This window comes from Xiphophorus couchianus, chromosome 5, assembly GCF_001444195.1.
Source record: "Xiphophorus couchianus chromosome 5, X_couchianus-1.0, whole genome shotgun sequence".
Lineage (NCBI taxonomy): Eukaryota > Metazoa > Chordata > Actinopteri > Cyprinodontiformes > Poeciliidae > Xiphophorus > Xiphophorus couchianus.
This window is the reverse complement of record NC_040232.1, coordinates 242,134-267,163: the sequence shown is the minus strand read 5'-3', so window position 1 is coordinate 267,163 and position 25,030 is coordinate 242,134. Positions and strand designations below refer to the sequence as shown.

The following is a 25,030-nucleotide window of genomic DNA, read 5'->3' as shown; positions in this document are numbered from 1 at the left end:
TCACTTTGTTTAACACAAACCTGCTGGAGTTTAAAGGTCTGAACCTGTCAGGGATCCTTCCTACTCAATCCATCACCCAACCTGCTAGCGATAGCCCACATGCTAACAGCATCACTTTAGCTAGTCCTATCATTTTTGCTAATCTTATGTTAGCTAATCTTACTAGAGCAGCAACGCTTGTGAAGAATCGCAGCAATACTGTTTCCCAGCTAAAACACGGCCAGGTAGCCGTTGCCATGGTAACCGGGCGGTTCACCTGGTTGGAGATGAGGTCCTCGCAGACGGACAGCGCCATCTGGATGGCGTTGGGCTTGTGCGTGACGGAGATTGCGTTCATCTTGAACTTGTCCTTGCCGTAGAGGTCGTTGGCCTGCGTCACGGCGTCCTTGAACACCTGCTCGTAGCGCTTCTGGCTCAGCACGGCGCCCACGTTCACCTGGCGCGGCTCGCAGCCGCACAGCGCCACCGAGCAGCAGTGCAGCGCGGCCAGCAGCAGCACGCTGCGAGCCGCCACTGGGGAGAGGAGGAAACCACGGTCATCCACAGACAGGAGGCGGGCTGTAGCCTGGAGCTTACAGTTATTTAGTTTACTTTTGGGTCAAGCATTTAGGACCAAAAGCAGCATTAAATGGCTGTGGGCTGGTTTCTGCCGGGTGAGTAGTGAGTTGTGCTATTTAAGTAATTAGTCTATGATAACGATGCTAACAACAAGCTAACCCAGGTTATTTCTATGAGCTTGGATCTCCTGGTAAATCATTTATTTAGCTTCTGTAAACCAAATTCATGCAGGAGTTGTAGGTTAATGTTGAGTGGTTGTAGGATTCAGGTCCAATGCAGGTCATGGATTCGCTCCGACCTACAGAACCTCCGTGTTGGACTCAGACATGAACCGTGTGGGGGAACAGTCACAGCTCTCTGTCTGTATGGCTGGGGAGGTTACATTTCATTTATTTAGCTTTTAGCTTTTAGCATCAATAAACATGATCTTTTCTGTCCGGGACTCGGCCCTGAGCTAGCTGCTAACAACATTAGCACCGCGCTAGGGCGTAAAATAATATCTTGCCTTACATATGAATTGTTGTCTTTCTAAGTAACTGTCTAATAAAATATCTGTTTAAATATAATTTAAACTTTGCGATCCTTCCTGTTAGAAGGTGGGCGCTGCAAACTGGCATTGTTGGTGTAAATGCCCGTTCCATGTTTATATATGCTGATCGTAGGTTGTCACCCATAGTACCCAGTAGGGGGCGCTGTAGTTTGGTTCACGTTGAGTTAGTGCCTTCGTTTAAATCGAAAAATAAGAGGAAGTGTTGCTAGTTTCCTGTCAGTCAGCACTTTGGGCTGAAATATACCACGGACAAGACTCGGGGTGGGCAACTCCAGGCCTCCTGCATCTCCACTTCAACACACCTGAGTCAAATAATGAGGTCATTAGCAGGACTCTGGAGAACCTGACTGCACTAGGAGGTGATTCAGCTGTTGGATTCAAGTGTGTTGGACCAGGGAGACACCTAAGAGTTGCAGGACACCGGCCCTCGAGGACCAGGATTGCCCACCCCTGGTCTGGACTGTAGCGCTCAGAACAGGCTAAAGGCTAACGCAGCACAACTCGGACTTTACCGCTATAAACTTTGCAGCCCTTGGACAGCGGAGCGAGGTACACGTTTAGAACCGCATTAGTTTGTGAAGTTAGCGTTACTTTGTAATGGATTCATGTTTTGTGTCAAACAAAGGCACTTAAACAAATGTATTTTCTTTTCTTTTAGTTTTCACGGTGTATTCAGTGCTCTTCAACAAACTAAACTAAGTAAATATGAATCTACTGCACCCGTCGAAGCTCTCCGTGTTTTCTTACGTCTGAGGGACTGCTATAGTTTCTGCACCTCCTGATTTTAGTTGTAGATTGTTGATCCACTTTTCTCCTCTTTTTTTGGTAAGTTTTTTAAAATTAACTTCCTGTGACCAACAGCCTTCGAAACACGAAAATAACGTTTATCTTTCTCTCTATTAGAACGGCTGGAACAACCGTACAGGACTCAGACTTTAGACATTTTGATGCTGGATCAGCAGAAATAAATGAACTGCATTTACTTCCTGCCCTCCATCTGCGTGGTCTATTTGTTGGAGCTGGAGTTTGCATTTTAAAGCGGGTTTTATGTGTTGGGGGGAGGGGGGTCTTCGTGTTTAGGGCGGAGCTTCGTGTTTAGGGCGGGGCTTTATTTGTTTCATAATTGATGTTTTTATTATTAAAGTTGATTAATTTTTAGGGTCGGTGTTTATAAGGTCAGAGGTCATGAATCATGTTGAGTTATTGAAGGAGGTGATCAGAGCAGGAACCAATCAGAATCCAGGTAAAGTAAAACAGTTTCATCAAAGTGCTGCTTCTACTGATCACTTCCTGTGACCTCTGACCTCTGCCATCCGTCCAGCCCGGAGGACCAGCAGAGGTCAGGAGGTCAACCGGCTCTTTGTGTTGGTTGGGATTAAAAATGGTTAAATAATCACTTTTTCTCCAACCATCATTCCAGCCAACAGGAAGTGATGCGTTCGACGAGCCGGCTCCAGTTCCTGCTGAATGATGGATGTTTTTATGTGGAGCATCAGAAACACAAAGGTTATATAAAACATAAAGTTTATATAAAACATCCAGTTGATCAGACTTTTGGCCATAAAAACTCTGAGCTTCGTCATTAATAATCGAATCAAACCAGCAGCAGCTTTTATCGTTACTCAGAGGCGGAAACAGAAACTCATGTTTATTAATATTTAATCCCTCCAGAACCAGAACCGCTTTAAAACCCTTTAAATGTGTTTAAATCAGGAAACAATCTGAACTAAAATGATTATTTAATGATTTTACCAACAGTTTTAATCAGATTATATTAATTCCTCATGTTTGATTAATGAATAATCTGAACATGTTCTTTGGATTGTTTTAAGTTTTTAATCATGAAAATGTTTTATTTTTGCTCTAAATTCACATCCAGCTTTAATGACAAAATTTCTTCTGCAGTTTTAAAACTTTAAATTTGAAGAAAATTATGATAAACATTTTCAACATTTCTGCATAACTTTTTGTTTTCAGATTTTTCTGGATTTTAATATTTTAATACAAATTTTAAAAAGATCCTTAAAACTTCTGACTCTGAAAATGATCATTTTCGTTCATTTAATTCACAGAAATCTGAAGTAAAAGATTTTTACTTCAAATATTTTAAAGCAAATATCAGAAATAAAACCATCAGAACCGGAACACGTGATCCAGATCCAAACAGAGGATGAAGCCCGACCGGACCGAACCGTGAGCCCTTGGGGCCCCGGCGGGACCTCTGGACCTGATCAGAACCGGTACCACATCACTGCTGCCGAGCAGAACCAGAACCCCTGAACAGAAAGCGAGACACTCACTGATCCAGCTACAGGTCCGGGTCCCGGTTCTGGTTCCGTCGCTCTCCTGTTGATCCACCGTTGGCTCGGTTCTCCTCCTGGTCTGGATCGGACGGGTCACGCTCCTGCTCGGTTCCGGCTCAGAGGTTCTAGTGCCGGTCGGTTCGGTGACAGCAAAGATGACTGGGTTGGGTATTGTGTCAGTCCGTGTTCAGAACCGGACCCGCGGACTCGGTTCCGCCTCGTCCTGTTGCTTCAGCGCCGATCCATCGGCTCCGAACCCGGCTCGGCTCCGGTTCTCCCGGTTCTGTTCGGGCTCGCGATGACGGAGGACTTTCAGGTGACCTGATGCTCGCGCGCGCGCGCCGCTCTGTCCTTGGATCTGCGGCGCGCGCTCCCGAGACGAGCGGGGCGCGCTCCCGAACGGAGGAGAGCTTGCGCGCGACGTCGGTGTTCGCGCGTCTTGTTTTGGGAAACCAGAGAGAATTCTGGGTTCTGGACCAGAACCGTCTGGTTCTGATAACGGACCGGACCGATCCAGAACCAGGAGTCCAATCTGGGCCCAGTTCGGTTCGGTCTGGGTCCAGTTCGGAACGTCTCCAGAACCGCTTCACAAGGGCGGAACATTTGGACCACTGATAACTGATGTTAGGAAGGAGAAACGTCAGTTTGTCTGCAGTAAAACTGGAAACTGTGACATTGTATTAAATCAATACTCTGGTGAAATATTTTTCACATTTCCTCTAAAGTGTACCTGTTGTTTCATTGTGCTAATTTTCATAAGCATGTTGTTTGTAAACTTTGAATATATTGACAATTTGTACAATTCTATGATAGTATATTGGCGATGTACTCCTGAAAAATGGTAATACACTGTCTGGCCAAAAAAAAGTCACCACTAAAAAATGGTCACACTCTCTAATATTTTGTTGGACCGCCTTTAGCTTTGATTACAGCCTGCATTCGCTGTGGCATTGTTTCAATAAGCTTCTGCAGTGTCACAAGATTCATTTCCATCCAGTGTTGCATTAATCTTTCACCAAGATCTTGTATTGATGATGGGAGAGTCTGACCACTGAACAAAGCCTTCTCCAGCACATCCCAAAGATTCTCAATGGGGTTAAGGTCTGGACTCTGTGGTGGCCAATCCATGTGTGAAAAAGATGTCTCCTGCTCCCTGAACCACTCTTTCACAATGTGAGCCCCATGAATCCTGGCATTGTCATCTTGGAATATGCCCGTTCCATTTGGGAAGACAAAATCCATTGATGGAATAACCTGGTCATTCAGTATATTCAGGTAGTCAGCTGACCTCATTCTTTGGGCCACAATGTTGCTGAACCTAGACCTGACCAACTGCAGCAACCCCAGATCATAGCACTGCCCCCACAGGCTTGTACAGTAGGCACTAGGCATGATGGGTGCATCACTTCACCTGCCTCTCTTCTTACCCTGATGCGCCCATCACTCTGGAACAGGGTAAATCTGGACTCATCAGACCACATGACCCTCTTCCATTCCTCCAGAGTCCAATCTTTATGCTCCCTAGCAAACTGAAGCCTTTTTTTCTGGTTAGCCTTACTGATTAGAGCTTTTCTTACGGCTACACAGCTGTTCAATCCCAACCCCTTGAGTTCCCTTCGCATTGTGCGTGTGGAAATTCTTTTGCGTTCACAATTAAACATACTCCTGAGTTCTGCTGTTGTTTTTCTTCGATTTGATTTGACCAAACGTTTAAGTAATCGCCGATCATGATCATTCAGGACTTTTTTCCGACCACATTTCTTCCTGGAAGACGATGGTTCACCACCATCCTTCCAGTTTTTAATGATGTGTTGGACAGTTCTTAACCCAATTCTAGTAGTTTCTGCAATCTCCTTAGATGTTTTCTCTGCTTGATGCATGCCAATGATTTGACCCTTCTTAAACAGACTAACGTCTTTTCCACGACCACAGGATGTGTCTTTTGCCATGGTTGTTTAAGAAATGAGGAGTTACTCATTGCATCAGCTGGGGCTAAATAACTTGTTGCCAGCTGAAAGATAATCGCCTATGCAGTACTTATCCAATAGGAGGCTTGCATCTATTTGCTTAGTTAAATCCAGGTGGCGACTTTTTTTTGGCCAGGCTGTGTACATTGAAAGCATAAAGTAATTAGTTTCACCTGTAAAGCGGGCAGTAATGGATCCTTCTGGTACCTGATGTGTTTCTGCAGTGTGTATGAAGCATTAATGTACAAAGTGGCAACGCAGAATAATAAAAGACATTAATTAGTAATTATAATAAACCAAAAGTGTAATTGTAGCATACTGTAATCACACTACTAATATATAAAATATGTAATGTCAATATACTGAAAATACATTCTAAATATATTTTAAATGTAATTCAATCACAAAAATAGCACACTCAAAATAAACTAATCAAGCACGTTTATATTACCGGTACATAAAAAACAAAATACTTACAGTACACTAAGTGTAACTTAAGTTGTCCAAAAGAAAGTTCATGAAAGTACACTTAGTGTGGTGGAAAAACCCCATTTCCAATCACCGTTCAGGTGAAATCACTCAGTCAGGTTTATTCATATATTGATCAGAATACAGAGACAATCAGTGATGAAGCAGGTCTGGATGAAAAGCTGCCAGGCAGAGAAACACATGAGTTTTATACCAAGGGATAAAGGATCCAAAGCCTGGAAACAGACTGGTTCCCATGCAGACTGGTTCCCATGCAGACTGGTTCCCATGCAGACTGGTTCCCATGCAGCTGGGAAAACAACGTCCAACCTTGTACATGTAACCAAAATAGTTTAACTTGGTGGGAAAATACAGGAACTTAGAATAAACATGTAGCAATACAGCTAGCAGGTGGAACCTTATTGTAATTTTTCCACATCATTTAGTACACTTTAAATTGTGCTTTAATACAATTTAAATACTATTAAAATACACTGAGCACAAAATTAGTTGTTCCAAAATGTCCCACTTTAAGTTAAGTAATCCTAAGTGAACCTGAAGTTTCCTCATGATTAGTCTGACTTACAGTATGTTAAAATTTAACATACTGAGTATATTTATTTTTCACCAGGGTTACGGGGCCCCTACTGGCCCTAAGCAGCCGCTGTGTTTGGTTATGGCTTTGGCCGGCCCTGTGTGTGTGTGATACTGTCAGACTCTTTCAGACCAGGTGAAGTGTTGCCATGGTGATGCAGTTGCTCTGGTGTTTTAATGAAGCTCAGATCCTGAAGGCCTCCATGTCTCTTAAAGAGACCGACCCCCGGGGACGGAGACGTCCCAGCATGCATCTCTGTGTCCGCTGCGAGCAGACTGTCTGTGTGTGTGTGTGTGTGTGTGTGTGTGTGTGTGCGCTCAGTGGCGTGGAAGCTGAAGGGAAGCCTCCTCAGGAGGTCATACGTGCCCTACTTCAAGATCACAGCTGAGATCAGGCTGTGAGGACCTGCTGGTGACATCATCAGCGCGGGGGGCTGGGGGGGACACCACACAGAAACACACACACACTGCCAAGCCAGTGAGAAAACACCATCAGCTGCTTGGTTTTCTTCACTGTCAAACCTCGACTGTTTGGACTCCATTACCCATAAGCCTCGGGGTCTCAACTGACCCTTCAGAAGACACCTGCAGGTGGTCACATGACTACACAGTGTGTGTGCTAGTCCTCAGGAATGCTAATGAGGGCAAGATGCTCGTTTCTGTGGCAACCAAATTCAGAGGAGGCTGGAGCTGCATCCCTGTTGCCACGGCAACCTGTGCTGGTTCTGGCAGCTGAGGAGCCCAAGTGATTTAGAGCAGGTGAGTCCGATTTCTGCTGCTTCGTCTGCGTCTCACACTCCGCCTCGTTCCCAGATCAATGATCCGGAACGTTCTCCACTTCCTGGTCCAGAACATTTCCCACTTCCTGTTCTGGAACATTCCTTACTTCCTGTTCCCCAGATGGTTTTGCACTTCCTGTTCTGGAACGTTCCCTATTTCCTGTTTCAGAACGTTAACATTTATAAATCTCAGGGTTCCAAACTAAATATTTAATTTACAAGCTAAATGTTTAGCTTACAAACTATTTTCTTAGCTTTCAAATTAAATATTTACTTACAAGCTAAGTATTTAGTTAGCAACCTAAATATGTAGTTGGCATTGCTAAATATTTACATCTAAGTTAAAAAATGTCTTTTGTTGGCGTGCCGTGGTGGCGGAGGGGTCAGCGTGACCCACATTCAGAGGCAACGTGGCCTCGACGCGGCCGTTGCGGGTTCGACTCCTGGACCCGACGACGTTTACCGCATGTCTTCCCCCCTTTCCTGCCAGCCTACTTTGAAAAAGGGACACGAAAATCAACTGACTTCTCCAGAGCATCGATGTTACGGTGACCATATTTTCTAACTTATCAGATCGATTATTGATTATCTTAACAATGCTGTTTTGCAATTGACAGAGAGACAAGTCACCTTTTAGTTTCTTTCCCTCTGGTTTAGCAGGATATCTGGGTCAGAATCCGGTAGAGGAGACGGATCAGATCTCTGTCTGTCCAGGGAACCAATATAGTTGTGATCGGAGGCAGGAACACCTGCAGCTGGATCAGATGGGGAGCAAATCCGGGGCCCACTGGTTGCAGCTGATGACATTGTGTCTTTGTGCAAACCTGTAGTTGTAGTTTTCCCATTCTCTTTCCTTTTAAAGCCGTGCTCCAACCGCATTAGGTTCTGGAAGATAACCTTTGAACTCAGAAGTTAGCTTGTTAGCTGCTAGCCTTTTCTCGTGCTTGTACGCAGTCTTAGCAAAAATGTCAGTCTTGATCAGGTTGAGTAGAGCAGAAAATAGAAGTTATAAACAGTAATGGATCCTGGTCCGATCGCCATCTTGGTCCCAGCTCCGATCGCAGAAGGTTCTGAGTCGATCTCGGCAGCAGGTGACAAACTGAACGGCGCCAGGACGCTGAGACCAGAACTTCCTCTTCTGACGCGCTTATCAAAATATTCACTGAGATCCTAAACGTTTGTAGCTTCATTAAGGAATGGTAATTTTTAAAAATCAACAAAACGTGTTAAAATGAATAATCTCAGTAATTATTGTTTCAACAAGGTGTTGCGCAATTCGGTGCGTTTTGGTTTCATTAACAAAAAAGCGACTCAGAGACCAACTGGCAGCAGAGCAGGAGTTTAAATCAGCTGATCAATAACAGAGAAATAAATATCAAGCCTGGAAAATTGATACCATAACGAACTGAATGTCATGTTTTTAACGTAACCTCTGCTCGGCTTGCGGGGCGCAGGCGGTTGCCACGGTAACAGGTGTGCTTAATGACAAAAAGAGAGAGAGAGAGTAAAAAGGTTGGAGTGGTTCTGAGTTGATCACCTGTTCAGGTTATTTTACCTTTGTTTCCCTTCGCTGTGGCTCATCACAGCCGCCGTAGTTTCTGAACGTTCAATAAACGACAAACTTGGACTGATGACCTCGTTCCAGTATAAGTCATTAACAACAAACATCAAACGGGACAAATATATTTCAGTAAGTAACAAACAAATGGCTTCTACCGCCATAATTACATCCCAACTTCAGAAGATTTGCCTTTACCTTTACAGAGCTCTTTGGTTCCTCCTGTCAGTCTGCAGTTTCTCATATTGAGGTCAAAGTTCAGATCTGCCAGAACTGACTGACACCTGCTGGCCTCAGGTTTGCAACCAGCTTGTGACTGAGAAACCAGTAACCTGCTCCCAGTGACAGAGTCTCACTGAGGAAGAAACTGCATCAGGTTTTCTATCACTTTATTATTTCTGCTGTAACTGATGGATATTCGCTTATAAAATGAGTCAATAGAGTTTAATTTACAATTTTTATGTGTCGCGAGGCAGATCTCAGCCGCTGGTGAGAGAAAAAGTAGATCTTGGTCTCAGGAAGTTTGGGCTCCCCTGGCCTAAAGTATACACTGAGATGCCATTTAAAACATACTGAAATTTCAATAAATTTAATAGTTTACTTAAGTAAGCTTCAATTGAATTTTTAAGAAATCTATTTTGAGCATATATTTTAAAATATCTTTAAAAGCATTGTTTCATTGGTACACTTCAGCAAATACATATTTTGTTCACTTAAAGTATACTTTAATTTAATATATTTCTTAAAAGTGTATTTTGGTACAATTACATTAAAGTGTGATTAAAGTTATGTCAAAATTGGTGCAAGTGTAACATAGTTAAAATGGTTCAGGTTAAATCCTGCTAAAATGCACCATCTGCTGGTAAAACGGGGTATTGCATTCACCCTAGAAAGAGCGGGGTATTATGGGTAATCCTCAAAGCCATGAGGATCACTGTCGAGGTAACGTGTCTCTGCGATGTGATAAAGAAATATTATTTATAAAATATGTTTATGGTTTTCGTTTTTGCATATTATTGAAATATGTTTAATCCAGGTTATGCTAGCTTTGGTATTATATTGTTTTTGTTGCGTTATAGAAATGTTTAGTCCGTGAGAAAGTGTGGCGGGAATTTCCCACACGGTAACATTCTGGCTCCTCCTGGCAGGAGTTTCTTTCATGCCAGACTGACTTTACCTCGGTGCCCATGTGTGAAATGCAGATGGAGAATTAAAGAAAACAACTGATGCCAGATTGAGCTCCTAGTCGTTCATTTCTGCACCAAGAGAAGCCACCAGAACCGCGTAGGCCACACTAGCATGCTTTTAGTATACTTCCTATATATTTAAAGGTAGTACACTTAATACTTAAAATGTACTTACACAAATGTAAGTATGTTTGAAATATACTAAAGTTTTGTTTAGTAACTAAAGTTTTTCACTAGGGAAGTGGAACAATTTTGTAATTTCTACGTGATTATATTAACAAAAACACACAATTTCATTATAAAGTTGTGATTTTTTTAACAATAATATATATTTGATCATGTAGAAATTATTCTTTATACAGGGAAACAGAAAAGAAACTGCTCTTGGGTTCCCCCTGGTGGCTGGTAGTATGAGCTGCAGAGCATAAGTTAGCGAAACAATGCAGCAAAAACTTTTATTTAACCGAGAAAAGAAAGAGGAAGAACAGAAAAAAAAGATAAAGATTTGTTTTTGCTCGGTAATGTAATTTTTAGCAAACAGATTTGCTAAACATTACATTGTTTATCAGCATGATAAACAATGGCATGGCGACCTTGAACGGTCCGGTTCAGCAGCCAAACATATAAGCTAGTGTCTTTGTGTCTGTGTGAAACTGAGTTTAACTTCAGGAGTTGATTCTGCTGGTCGGCCCGAAATGTTTCTCAGTTTTTGGTTTCAAAACGCTGCTTAACGTTGATAATTAAAACTTCTCAATGTTTGATAATGTGTAGTGTAGCAGTGTGAAGTTATTACACTAGATTGTAAAGTGAGAAGCTATTCCAGTAGGAAATCATATGAACACCTGCAGCTTTTATTTTGAAAAGACGAAAGATCCGTTGCAAAACAGCGGGTAACTTCCTGTTTCAAAATTATTATTTTTATTTAAATTTAATGTGTTGCGAATGAAAATATGAATTATTATATTTACTGTTAAACATATTGAGTTCATGGATTGTAGTTTTGAGTGTCAGTTCGGGTTTAAAAGATAAATTAACGGATCATATAGTCTGTGGAGGCTTTTCCTTCGAAGGTATGAAGTTTTGTTTTCTGTGTTCAATAAGTGTATTTTAAGTATAATAAGTGACAGTTTTATTACTGTTCTTGTAAAATAATGTGCTTTAGAGCACTTAAACTTTGTTAAAAAGAGATAGAACTGTGTTAGCAGTTATTTAGCTGCTCTTATGCTGCATGAAACATGAAAATGCTACATCCATGTGCTGAAAATAGTGATGTTCCTGGTTAAACAGGCGCTGTGAGCAGAAAAGCCTGTTTTTGACGACTATTTTCTGCTATTTGAATGCAGTAGCATTAAAAGTGCCTTCAGATCAGCTGTTTTCTGGCTGTTATTTCCCACAAGACACAATGCAGAATCAACTACGCTAAAACTCTCAGCACGCTACAAAAATGTTTCTGAGTTTTTGTTTCAAAATGTTGTTTAATGTTGATAATAATTAAAACTTCTCAATGTTTGATATTGGCTAGCAGAAATGCTTTTCCATCAGGCTGCATGGCTGCTGCAGTAATATATCAGTGAGCCGCTCTAAGCTGCAGTTGGCGACATGTTGTTTGCTGATGATAATTTATGTGTCTAAAACAAACATAATCTTTACATCAACTTCTAAGTTATGTGAAACTTGTCCAATAAAAATGATTTGAAGGCACAGATTCAGCCCGGTACCGGTACCGGTCCACATCCTCAGGGGAGAAAGACTCACCTGGTATAAATTACATTCTTAGATGTTGCAAAGATCTAAGAGAAATGAATTTAATCAAAGAATGTCATGAATGTGTGTCTATGTATTCCATCTTTAGTAGGACTGGTTGATTACTGATCTTTATTAGCCTGACCTGCTGATTCTGATTTTGGCCGATGCCAATTTCTTTTTATCTGTTGCTAAATATAGCACGAAAGGAAAATGGCTCACCTTGTAACAGTGGGTTGACTACTGTTAACTGCAAATGTGCAGACCTGAGGTGGTGGGCCGGTCAGTCAAGCCTCTCACTGCAGAGCAGAAGAGGACAGCAGCTGATTTTTAAACCTGCGCAGAGGTGGAGAAGATGGGCTTCACATGGAAGTATCGGCCAATCCCTCAAAATTCAGGAAGTCGATGCCGATAAATCAGCTGGTTGATAAATGTATCCTATATGCTGCATGGATATAGTATATGATGTAAAGAGCGCTGTCAGAGGTGCAGTGAGTAGCAGGCGTGTGAAGGATCTGATTGTCTAACTTTTGACTGCAGAAATCCACATTATTAGCAGGAATAGAGGGCCCCAAAACCAGATGTCGCTTAGGGCCCCATGGAGTTTTGGGCCGGCCCTGATACAGAGCAAATGTTCTAGAAACGCATCCAGATGCTGCAGCTTTTCCTGAATGAAGCCGGTAAAGTCCAGATGTGGAAGCAGAAGGAGAGCAGCTGCTGTCCAGACAGGAAGCAGGAAGGAACCAGATTATTCCCATTTCCTGAGTCAAACTGACCGAAACGCCATGTTCTGATATTTAGTCAGACTTTAGAGCAGTGGTTCCCAAAGTGAGGGGCGCCCCCCTGCAAAGGAGGCGCGGGAAGCGATATGGATGAATACAAATGACAAACTGTTGCACAAAAGTGTTTCACTGTAAAGATGGTTTGTAGTTTGTTTTGTTGCAACCTGAAGTGTGAAATAAACTTCAGTGGAGTTTGAAAACAAAATGTGTGTTTAGGTTTATGTCTTTTTGAACCATGTGGAACCTGTTGATTGTTTTTCTTTTTTGGGGGTGATTTTATTGTAATCCACAGGGGGGCCCAGAAAATCTTTGAGAACCACTGCTTTAGAGGAAGAAGCTCAGACTAACAGCTGCTAGCTTCTGCTGCCCCCTGCTGGTGGAGGCCACTCACTGCACATCTGAGCTCCATGAGAAAAGGTCGATCAGAAAACGTCAACCTGTTTTCACTGATTTTATGTTTTGTTGTCATTTTAATCTCATTGTGATTTGTGGGAACCTTTCATAATTCCTCCATTAGTTTCTAATCTGTGAATGTTTTAGATTATTTATTCCCAGCAGCTGCAGAAACTTTTCATGGTTCAGATCAGGACAGGAAGACAGACTGAAATAGTCCATGAAGCATCTTTACAAGAGATAAAATGATTCTCAGAGAAAAAACATCACATCTCACCCAATCTGGGGCCTAGTCAAAGTCACTTCCTGCGTCGCCGCATCAGCCAGAGCTGACCTCTGACCTGAGAGCGACTGTGCTCATAAAGCTGTGACTTTAACAGGAAGAGGCGACAGAGTGCCGACGGCCCGAAGCGAGAAGAGAAACATTCAGACACGACGACCCGATTGGAACCGCCCCGACGGAGATAAACCACTGGCTGCTCCAACATGGAGGCTTCACAGAGAAACCTGTAGAAACACGTCCAGAACCAGGAGCGCAGCAGGTTCCTCTGCTGGTGGACCCAGTGACTGGAAGCAGAGGGTCCAACCAGCTCCAGAACCGCAAAGAACCTTCTGGAGTCCTCTAGAACCGTCCAGGTTTTGACCTTTCAGATGAAGCATGGGTGAACCTTAGCATTGATTTAGCTAACAAAGCTAATGTTAGCATGCTAACATCTCACTGAACAGATAAAACATCCAACATGTCTGACTTGAAGCTTCATCGGTTCTGTTTAATGACATCAAAACACCAACTACAGCATGAAGACATCAATGAAACGGATCAAAATTAGACAAACACAGGAAATATTTACTTTAGCATAGCTGGTTAGCTGCAGAGGTTAGCAGTCACACAACAACAGCAGCTTCATCTTTACCTCAAGCTACAGTTTTTCAGATGGTTTGCAGTCTGCTGCGCTACAGGCAGCTACAGATTTTTGTAGCTACGGGTCCATGGAGCTACAGGTAGCTATGGGTCCTTCAACTTAGAAGCTGCTTAATAAAGCGTGCTAAGTTACTTGAGTTCCTCCATCCAGCCAGACGATAGGTGGATGAAACAGCTGCTCTGTCTCCTTTAGGCCATTTTAACGACCAGGTTGTCGTACGGTGAAAACCGTTTCTCCTCCAGCTCCTGCTCTTTGTTGCCCTCCACCTCCTCCTCCTGCAGCTCCTCCTCCTGTTTCTGCTCCTCCTCTTCTTCACTAGCGATGCTCTTCTGGGAAGCAAATGCCCTCTTGGGCCTCCTGGGCACGGCGTAGTCGTCCACGCGGGGGTTGTAGGGATACTCGTGGCCTTTGGGGTCAACAGAGGTACCCATGATCCTCCAGGCGTCTCCTCTCATCTCCTCTGGGTCGTCGTAGACCGAGGGGTGAGGCGCTGCCGGCGGCCCTGTGGGCGCCGCGCAACCTTCGGGCTCGTCGTAGATGTGGTCCACCTTCCCGTACGTGCCGTCTGTGGTCCTGGCTTCACTCCGGAAGATGTTCCGGACCTTCAGCTCGTCGATGCTGTCGTAGAGCGGGTCTGCACCCGGACCGCCCTGATCCGCCGCCAGGATGTTTGACATGATGTTGGAGGAGAGGGTGTCGAAGGGCAGCGAGTAGTCCGGATCCCTGCCCGTCACCACAGCGCCACTGCCCTTCTTGTTCTTCTTGGTGGCGCGCCCAGCGACATCCGCCATGCTGATCTGGGAGTAGGTCTGCTCCAGGTTGGGGTTGGAGCCGAGTTTGGGACTGAGTCGGGCGCTGGAGGCGGGGCCAGACAGCTGGCTGCCGCCCGATTCGGGGCTGGCGTTGGGCAACGGGCAGCTGGAGATCATCTTCACCTGGCTCTTCCTGGGGACGGGGAGGCCGCGGGTGTCCAGGGTCAAACTCTTCACGCCGGTCAGCATTTTATCCACCGGAGGCTCCAGACAGGCCTGAAGACAGCAGGGGCCATCCAGGTCAAAGGTCATTCTTATACATCAACAACATTCCTGGGGCATTTAGATGTTTCATGTTTGTTTATCCTGTAACTCAAGTACTGAATCCTACCAGCTGAGGGCGCTGCTGCTGCTGTGAAGAGTTGGAGCTCTCAGCATCTTTGTTATGGATCTTCTGCAGGTGTTGAGGCTCCGTCACCATGCTGTACACACCTTCATCACCCTGCAGACACAACAAAGGTTGGACTCCAGTAGGAACAGCCAAGAGTCTCAGCAAGACACAACGTCCTTCACAGGAAGATGCCTAAACTCCTGCTACCTCGTTGAGTTTAAAAGTTTAAATTAATAAGTGAATCTGTAGGAGAAAAACTGCTCACCACATTATAAATACAGCTGCATGTTTCATATAAACAGTGCTTTTGTTCAGAAATGCCAGCTTTTATTCTGAAGTTCCTGCTTTTATTCTGAAGTCTTTTCTCTAGTAATGCCCAGGTTGTACCTGTTGGACCTGGACGCGGGGCTGCTTCTGTGGCGGCGGCGTCCGGCTGTGGCCCAGCGCGGGGTTAGCGGGCGGGGCTGGCAGGGTGAGGTTGTGGTGGTTGGGGCCGGGTTCTGGAGGCATCGGGCCCCCTCCGGAGGTCTGTCTGTGGGGGAGGGAGATCTTCTGCAGGTTGATGGCGGCCTCGACGGCCTGGAACAGCAGGTTTCCCTGCTTGGTGTCGAACTCGAAGCTTCCCTCGCCGGAGTCACACCTGCGACCCGCCTCGAAGGAGAAGGTGGACTGGAGGGAACAAAATGGTTGTTTAGCGTTTCTGTCTGCAGGTCAGCAGTCCTGGACTAGAACAGCGTCAGAAAACCTGCAAGTGTCAAATCATGACCAAATAACAATCAGTTATCTTCCTGAAGACATTTATTCTGGACCCACAGAGGAGAAGAGGCGTCCACCGTGGCCAACGTTGGTCTTAACATCTAAACATCAAGATAAACACAGACGGGATCAAACTGGAAGGAGAAGCATCTGGACGCCATTAACAGGCAGGTTGGGACAGATGGATGAGACGACAAAGGACAGTGTCCATCTACCTAAAGACATGAGGAGCTCAACAGATTGGTCTCCAAGAACCAGAATCCCAAGCTTTAACAGAAAGATCGGGTCAGCGGTTCTGATCTGAAACCTGCCCTAGCTTCCCCTGCTGATGAACCTAGCCACTGTGTCCCAGTCTATCCTGAGGACAGCAGAGACCCAGATAGTAGACCCCGCTCAGCAGCCCAGGTGAAGCTGCACCGCTCCCTGTCCCGCTCCACCCTACCCTTGGCTTTGAGGAAGACGTCAGACTCGTGTTATGGTTGTGTGCGTTACCTTGTCCCGTCCGAAGCGCCGCAGGTACCTGTACGGCCAGGTGTACAGGATGTCCCCCGTCTTGTCCATCAGGTGCAGTGCGTCCATGTCTGCTCTCAGGACACCGTCCCCCTTCAGCCGGCACCGATCCGACGCATCCGTCCTCCGGACAGATACTTTGAAGTCCCGCACTGCGTCACACAAAGCGTTTGATAAATTCACAGTTTGATAAATAATTTGTGAAATATTTGTGGCATGTAACGCCGTGCTGGGGCCAAGTCTCCAGAACTCTACAAGCCTCTGAAACACAACGACTTAGTGACCTTCTATTGGTTACATGTGTTGATTATTTATTCCATAATTATTGATTCCATTTTTCCCATTAAAGGGAAGATCGTGTCTGGCAGGAAGAAATCTCTGTGGAGAAATGCTCCACTCGTGAGAAGTGAAAGAAACCTTTGTCGACTAGCGTAAAACTCGACTTCCAGCTCACTACAAAATCTATAAAGGTTCGTATCTTTGTAGATCCAAAGCTGTTGGTGAACTCTGAAAGGAAACGTTCTAATCTGAAATCACTAACCAACACATGGTAAACCTGTATAGAACTTTATCAAGGCCAGAGGACTCCAAAGCTACATTCACCTGCCGATGGTGGAGAGCTACTGGATAGTAGCCATAGCTGCTCTGAGGAACTCCGACAGGCTTCACCAACTAAAGCATCAACAATGCTTCTGCCTTGTTTGCCGAGCTGACAGGTTGACAAACTCAGTTTGGCAACTTATTGGCAGAGAAAGAAAACTGAAATTGAAGAAGTTTGATCTGCACATCAACACCAGTATCAGTGTAGCCGGACCACTTGATTCTCATCTGCCTTCAGTGCCACATCAGAGCTTTCTCCCATTGAGAGTTTATGCTGGGCCAATCAGCGAGCAGAAGCCAGGAGCAGAGGCGTCCATTTTCTGCTTTAGAATCAGTTTGCCTGTAGATTCAGGCAGCGGAAACTCGTTCAGTCCGAGTTTTTCACGCTTCCAAATGCGGAGCAATTAAAGTCAGAGCAAGAGGAATGACCAGTTCAGCTTGGGACAGGAAGTAAACATTCAGAGCCAGGAAGTAAACACAGACAGGAATTTGCACTGAGGGATGTTTTTTACAGCACATGCAATTTCCGTTTAGCTCCGTAGCGTAGCTTTCTTTGCATCATGGTCAAACCTTAGCAGGCAGGTCAAATCAGACTCTATCTTTTCAAACTTCAACAGATTTCAGTTGTTTCTCCACAGCTGTGGGTCCAGGTCTCAGCTGACCCTGAGGCCTGGCAACGCACCAAATGTAGAGGAAATGGCTTAATTTCACCAACTCAACCATGAAACCTTGGAAAAAATGATAAATCCATCATCCCTGAAGCAGCTTCACTTCCCCTGGTGAGCATCTGGACCTGCAGGTTCTGCTGGTTCTGATTACTTTTTCCCAGCAGTCAAACTGAAACTGATCAAGGTGCGCCACCTATAGGCACAACAAGCTAGCAACTAATTTGGACCCTGGTTCTTCCTCAGGTCCAAAACCCCAGACAACTGGTCCAGAACAGGTTGCAGCTTCAGCGTACCTCCTTGTCTTGTCTCAAGTTCTGGTTCTGGATGTGACAGAGGAACTTCTGGGTCGGCGGCAGTAGCTTCGTCTCAGATGAACTGAAGCTGTTCCTGTTCAGGGAGCTGCAGGTGCTGCAGGAAGTGGAGCAGCAGCTTCTGGAGACGTTTGTTCTGACCTCAGACCTGTGGCAGAACCACTCAGAACCGAACGGCTAAAAATAGAAACATGACTTCCTGGATCAGCTTCCTGAAGCTTTGAGCTGCTGAGTCGGATGTTCAGAGGAAGATCATCAAGAACCAGGACCAGAATCAGAACTAGGACCAGAACCAGATCAGAACCAGAACCAGAACCACTCTGACTGAGAGTGTCCTGTCCAGACACGCTGACTGAACCGGATCAGAACCGGCCACTTTATAAGAAGTGCTAGAGGAAACTCTGAGCTTCTTATACTCATTTCTCTTCCTTTTCATGTTTTCTCACTTTTAATAAAACCGTCAGTTTGTGGTGACAGACAACCTGCAGGTCCAAACTGAAGACAACAGCTTCCTGGTTCGGCTGATGTCAGCGTTTCCTGCTGAGAAACAGGAAGTTTGTCCCGCCAAGATAAAAGCTGAGGTGTCTGCGTCGCTGCAGCGCTTGGCCGGCCTGCGACCGCAGCAGGAACCGGCTCTGAAAGTTTCCACTACGCTGAGCTGCAGCACCGACCGCAGTGGAAACTCCTGCAAGGCTCTCAGCCGGTCGGCAAGCTATTTCTGTCCTCAGGACCAAACCAGAACCGGCCGGTCCAGAGATCCGATCTTCAAATCCCACAGAGATGTTCTTTGTGGAATGATCCAGCTGGACCTAGTTCTGGTCCAGTTCTGGCCGGGTTCTGGTCCAAATAGCAGAAATGTTCAAAGTTTTTCCGTGAGTCAGCAGAACATCTTGCTGGGTCTGATGGGTTGGTGCTGCAGCCTGGTTCTGGTAGAGGTGTTGTCATAATGTGGGCCGGGGCGCCTCCTGAAGACGGGTCAGCTGCGATTCTGACCCATTCCTAACAGGACGCTGAGGACACGTCTGCAGGTCCATCAGAACCAAGTACAACCCATCCTGGGTTCTGGACTGCGGGAGCCAGAACGAGGTTGACTCATCCAGAACCGAGAGTAGCTCAGATCAGAGGTGAAAGGTCAGACCTCCGGTGCTGCTGGGATCAAACGTCTCTTTGGTTGATCAACCAGGCGAGGCAGCAGGAAGTGATGTTTGGTTTACACCGCAAACAGGAAGTCCCAATAGCATACAGGAAGTCCCGAAGGCATACAGGAAGTCCCGATGGCATACAGGAAGTCCCGAAGGCATACAGGAAGTCCCGAAGGCATACAGGAAGTCCCGAAGGCATACAGGAAGTCCTAAAGGTCTGTGACTCCGTCCTACCTTTCTCTCGGCCGCTGTACAGGGAGTTGTCCTCCATGCCCTCCTCTTCCTCCACCCGGTTTCCTCTCTGCAGGCTGCCTCTCTTGGCTCCGCCCTCCGTCCAGCTCATCTGATGGACAGAAATCGATTTATCATCACAGAATTGTCTGCATAGAACCAAACAATCGCTCTGATCGACAGGAAATACGTTTTTTCAAAGCATTTCTACAAACGGATTAACCTAATCCAGAACCCAGAGCCTCCAGGTCTGACGGACCTTCCATCAGTACCATCATCATTATTATTAAAATATATATAATTTTTATTAGTTTTAGTGGGTATTTTTCTGGTTCTGGTCCTGGTTCTGATCTTGGTCCTGGTTCTAATTCTGGTTCTGATCCTGATTCTGGTTCTGATCTTGGTCCTGGTTCTGATCTTGGTCCTGATTCTGATCCTGGTTCTGGTTCTGGTCCTTGTCCTGGTCCTGGTTCTGATCTTGGTCCTGGTTCTGGTTCTGATCTTGGTCCTGGTCCTGATTCTGATTCTGATCTTGGTTCTGGTTCTGATCTTGGTCCTGATTCTGATCCTGATCCTGGTCCTGGTTCTGATCTTGGTCCTGGTTCTGGTCCTGTTCCTTGTCCTTTTTCTGGTTCTGATTCTGATTCTGATCCTGGTCCTTTTTCTGGTTCTGATTCTGATTCTGATCCTGGTCCTGGTCCTGGTTCTGATCTTGGTCCTGGTTCTGGTCCTGGTCCTGGTTCTGGTCCTGGTCCTGGTTCTGCTTCTTCAGTCTTCGTCGTCTCTGATTGGCTGCCTGGACTTCCTGTTGTGCTCTCTTAAAGGGGAAGTCGAGATGTGAGTCAAGAGGCCGGCTGTCTGTCAGCATCCTGCTATTTTTACCAGAACCTGCTGACCCGGTCCGCCTGCAGGTTCTGAGCCCAAACTGGAACATGAACCGAGAACACGAAGCAGAGAAATGAAAACTGTAAATCCTCTGAATGTCTATAAAATATCCACAGAAACATTAAAGATGTTTATTTCGTCACGCCTCTAAAAAACGCTACAAGTTTAAATTTGTCTGCTGAAATAAAAACTGTCGCTTTCTTTAAACTCCTGGAAAACTTTGAGTCCTGATCTCAGCTCAACATCCCAGAACTTTTCTGCCTTTTCTCGTATTTCTGGGGCTTGAGGCTCCTCAGATCTCGTGACTTTATTTAGGACGTTTCTATGTCCTGGGCAACATTTCACCCAGAGATTCGATCTGATTCTGACTTCTAATGACATTGAAATCTGAGTACAGATTGAGGTTTTATTCAGTGCCATTCACACGTCATCTGCTGACGAGGTAGTAACTAGTTACATTTACTTAGTTACTTGAGCACCTTTTTGAAAAAAAAAGTACTTGTAGGAGTAGTTTTACTGCACCGCACTGTTAGCCTTGAGCATCATGAAGAATCGCTGCTCTTACATGAGTTGCATTTCTGGTTCCACAGTGAAGAACTTCTGAATGAAGAACAGAAAAGTTTCATCCAAAAATGCATCAGACCAGCAGTTTTTGTTAGAGTGAGACCTCTCGTTTGTAGAGCAGCTTTGTTACTGTAATATTTCTATCTGGTTCTGGTTCTGCTGTGATGCTCTGGGTCCAAACAATTGTTTCATAAACTGCAAAAACCTGACAGGGGAAGGATGCTAATGGGAAGGGCGTTAATGCTCTGACCAATCAGAGTCCAGTGAGTCATTGTGGGCTAGCAGCTAGCAGACGTATTAAACTGCTACAGTTCATCACTTTGAGCCGTGTTAACCTTGTTAAAACATGGCGGCTCAGAAATGTTCCTGCAACATCGTTTTTCAGGGACCTAACACTATATTTCCAAACATATTCTTTTGATGAGTTAATATTTTATATTAATAAGAGGCATTTGGACTAACAGGAAATTAATATTTATAAGTAGAGCTTTAAGGACATGAAGTGTGGCCCCCGGCCGCCCCCCAGGAGATCCGGCCCTGCTGAGACTGACCGCAGTGCCGCAGAAACAGCTAAAGCTGATTTATTTTCTACCATCAACAGATTGATGTTAATATGATACCTGATTGCTGCATCATTAAAACCTGGATGGCTCCAAACTTCCTGCTGTAAATTCTGACCCGACTGTTTCTGGACCAGAACCTCTGAACAGAACCTGATCAGTGGATCACTGATCTGATCAGGTAAAGAAACTCTGAGTTATTTTAACCAGGATGTCATTTAAATCTCAGATTAAACCGATTTCCTTCCTTCAGAAATGATCAACATCCTGTCCAGCAGTGGAGCTGATAATCTATAATCTATAATCTAATCCATGATGATGATCCTTCATAATAAAGTTAAAATCCTTCATCTGATCCAAAAGCTGCAGCAGAAACTAAAAGCAGAGATCAGATTCCCTGATAATCCAGATTAGAATCTCACAGAGAAACCCTCAATAATCAGATCCTGATCGGTTCTGGTCGGTCCAGAGGTTCCAGCAGAACCGTCTGGTACCACAGTGCAGGTTCTACTGGTAGAATGGGAGGAAAATCAGTTTGGACTGGCTGAGGTTCTGGTCGTGATCCAGTTGATCACCAGAGGACCGTCAGAAGTTCTGAACCAGAACCAACCCTTTGTGACCCCTGACCTCAGCTGGTTCTACCTTCAGAGGACGGGTCCGGCTCAGAACCGGTCTCTGACCTTCTTCCTCTATCTTGTCTGCGTGTCTGTCAGATCAGAACCAGAACCAGCCTGTGGGTCAGACAGGTTTGGGGCCGATCAGAACCGGGTGTACCTACAGGGAAGGCGACCTCACACAGCCGATGGGTCCAGTCGTCCAGCTGGTTCCGATCCGCGGCGAACACGAAGATCTTCTCCGTGGTTTCCACCAGGAAGGCCCCGGTGTCGCGCGGCCCGCCGTCCACCTCCACCTCCGAGACCCGTATGCAGTCCGCCAGCCGGATCACCTGGGAGCCGTGGAAACGGGGGTCATCGCCGTGGAAACGCGGGGTGTTATCTCCATGGAAACGGAAGAGGGCGGTTACCTTCTTGCTCTCCTGCTGCTTGCGCAGAGTCTTGTCGTTCTTCTCCACGTTGCCTCCGTCTTTACACTCAAAGAACTCCATCCTGGAGATGGAGCAGGAGCTCTCCCGGTACAGGACGCACCACACCCGCTTCCACTTCTGCACACACAAACACAGTCAGAACCGGGCCGCCAGAACCTGTCAGGTTGACCCACAAGGTTCCTGTCAGGGTTTACCTTCCCGAATCGCTGCTGCTGGAGGAAGAGCATCCCCTGCTTCCTGATGTCCTCCTCCATCGCGCTCCACCCGCTGCTCCACCGTCCTCAGGGTTTCTGCGCCGCCTCCCTGGTTCTGGTCAGAGGTCCGGATTTCGTCTGTCTCCACTGTCTTCTCCTTTTACCTCTTTAAACTTCTGCTTTCCTCCTCCTGCAGCTCTTCTGGTTCTGCTCTGGTTCTGTTGGACCCGTGTTTCGGTTCTGACCGGTCTCTGGTGGCTCCGGTCCAATGGGTCTCGCTGCTGAAGCAGAGTGACGTTCACGGTGTCATGTGTGCTTCCTGCTGTCTGTCTCTGTTGCAACGGCTGATGCAGAAGTCGCCGCTCCTCTGGTTGGACCTCCTACTTCTTCTTCTTCTTTCTCCTGCTGTTTCTATCTTATCACTTCATCTCCAGCGGACTCCCCAGATCTGACTGTTCTCATCAGAACTTGGACTGTTCAGCAGCTGCAGCAGCTGAAACTGAAGCTAACGAAGTGCCCCCTGGTGGTTGCGTTGAGAACAGAGGAGGAAGAGCAGCAACTGAACTGAGACTGAAATGTCTTTTGCCTGCTCATGTTTCAGAAACCAGCCTTGAAATGTGTAACTGGGAGCATTAGATGCACATAGAGGGGAAATAAAGCAGAGAAGTGTCAGAGTGGAAGCTGCAGACGGTTTAACAGGAAGTTCGACTCTGTGGTTTGTCAGCAGGTGGAGCTTCAGCTGTGACACACCAATCAACGAGATCAGCGGGTTGACACTTCCTTTTTCTGAGAATCTACAGGCTGATATGCTGCAGGAGAACATAAACTTTCTGGATTAAGTCCTGCAGAGAAAACCGACTCCAAGCATTTAAGAACCGGGACAGAACTAAGTCAGGAAGCAGAGCAGCAAAACTGATTAATCTCTGTTAATCTGAGATATTCTGACCCAGTACCAGGTCCGAATCAGATTATATGACCTGCAGCTGGTCTAGTGTCAGCATGACTGCTTTGATCCAAAATGGTGGACTTATAACCGGCTCCAACAAACGGATGCCTTGTTTGCACTGAGTGTTGCAGAACGGGTTCTATTTAGAAACTTGATATGACTAAAAATTCACTAGAGAACAGTGCATCTCATGTAACAGCATGAATTTTGTGTCAGGTGGTTACAAGGCAAGATTTCTATTTACATTTGTTTCTTAGGAGTGTTTGTTTGGGAAATTTGTTGATGGTCCTTAAACGAGCCTCCGAGCGGTAGAGAACAGCTGGCCGACATTAGTGTTCATAAATCGGATCAACCTTGAGCTAAACGCCGCTCGCTCTGCGGAGCGCCAACATCCAACTTGAAAACAACTTTGCTGCAGTAGTTTTAATGGCACAAACGGAGCACTAACGACGTAGCCCACTTTGGTTTGTTTTGGAGCAAGATGGGGGGGATGGTCAACTCTGGAGGACTGTTACATCCCCAAAGCAGTCTAGGAGTTTTGGAGGGGGGCTGTAACAAAGATAAACCAGGGAAAAATGAAGAGACAAAACCAGGAGGGTAAAATTAAAGGTTTATTCTTTAAGTGGGATCGGAGGAAGTCTCAAAGGTGAAAATGAGAACCTAAAACACAGGAGTCAAACTCCAGTCCTCGAGGGCCGCAGTCCTGCAGTTTTTAGATGAGCCACAGGTACAAACCACTGAAATGAAATGGCTTAATTACCTCCTCCTTGTGTAGATCAGTTTTCCAGAGCCTTAATGACCTAATTATTCTGTTCAGGTGGTGCAGCAGAGGCACATCTAAAAGTTGCAGGACTGTGGCCCTCCAGGACTGGAGTTTGAGACCCCTGACCTAAAAGAAAAGAAAGGAGAGAATAACAACAAAAACCAGGGTTTCTAACAGACAAATCCTCCATCACAGCACCACAAAGCTGCAGCACACATGCTGCCCAATTGGCCAAGAGGCCCTGAAAGTCAGTTTCCCAGCTGGCCTTATACCCTGCTAATCAAGAGGCAGAGTGAAACCAACTGGGCCTGCTTAACCCGCCGGAGCTCAGCAGCAACCTGAATTGGGAGGGAAATCATACATGCAGCCACCACTGCATGTAACAATGACCTAAAAATTATTTTTAGTATCTCAGAAACCAAAACAGCACAAATGAAAATTTTAACAGCACAAACCTGCAGAAATGGAGCACTAACGACTCAGGATGTTTGCTGGATGTCAGTTTCAGTCAGCTGATGGAGGCACACGAAGGCTGCGAGGTGAGATACAGGTGATCGGTTTTGGTGATCGGCAACAAGATCTGGCGATCACCGATCATACACTTTTTCACGGAAATCGGCCGATCAATCGATCGGCACACCTCTAGTTCTATTCTTTCTGCTTCCATTGTAAAAGCGGCCCACAGTACCGACCTGACCCGTATCATTGCTGGAGGTCCGTAAGACAACGGTCCAGTTGGGGCGAAGCATCACGTTGGTTGAAGCTCGAGAATGATGCTATCCTAGTCCAGCTGACTGTGAAAATATTCTCTGGAACATGCTGGACCATAAAACAGGGTACCAAACCGACCCGTACAGAACCATATCGACCTTTACTAACCCCCCCAGGCGGCATTGACCCAAATCTT

General features: G+C 45.7%; 2 protein-coding genes across 4 annotated transcripts in view; both read right to left on the bottom strand.

Moving 5' to 3' along the window:
- grin1b (glutamate receptor, ionotropic, N-methyl D-aspartate 1b) overlaps positions 1 to 3,788 on the bottom strand; it is a 77,972-nt gene extending 74,184 nt beyond the window's left edge. For 2 of the 3 annotated variants that reach the window (XM_028017403.1, XM_028017405.1), the window contains exons 1-2: positions 3,409 to 3,788; positions 257 to 513 (exon numbers count right to left, since the gene is read on the bottom strand). In XM_028017403.1, the coding sequence (XP_027873204.1) occupies positions 257 to 513; position 3,409 (258 nt within the window). In that variant the 5' untranslated portion in view covers positions 3,410 to 3,788. The remainder of the gene's footprint in view (positions 1 to 256; positions 514 to 3,408) is intronic. The other variant, XM_028017406.1, reaches the window with a different exon arrangement.
- A 9,839-nt stretch (positions 3,789 to 13,627) lies between these two features.
- On the bottom strand, positions 13,628 to 23,366 carry dok2 (docking protein 2). The gene is made up of 8 exons (XM_028018774.1): positions 22,415 to 23,366; positions 22,200 to 22,337; positions 21,954 to 22,121; positions 19,170 to 19,278; positions 16,197 to 16,366; positions 15,336 to 15,617; positions 14,949 to 15,059; positions 13,628 to 14,833 (listed from the first exon to the last, which is right to left on the bottom strand). Exons 1-8 carry the CDS (start codon positions 22,472 to 22,474, stop codon positions 13,994 to 13,996), a joined length of 1,878 nt encoding a protein of 625 aa, XP_027874575.1. The 5' UTR covers positions 22,475 to 23,366; the 3' UTR covers positions 13,628 to 13,993.
- Positions 23,367 to 25,030: the final 1,664 nt, after the last annotated feature.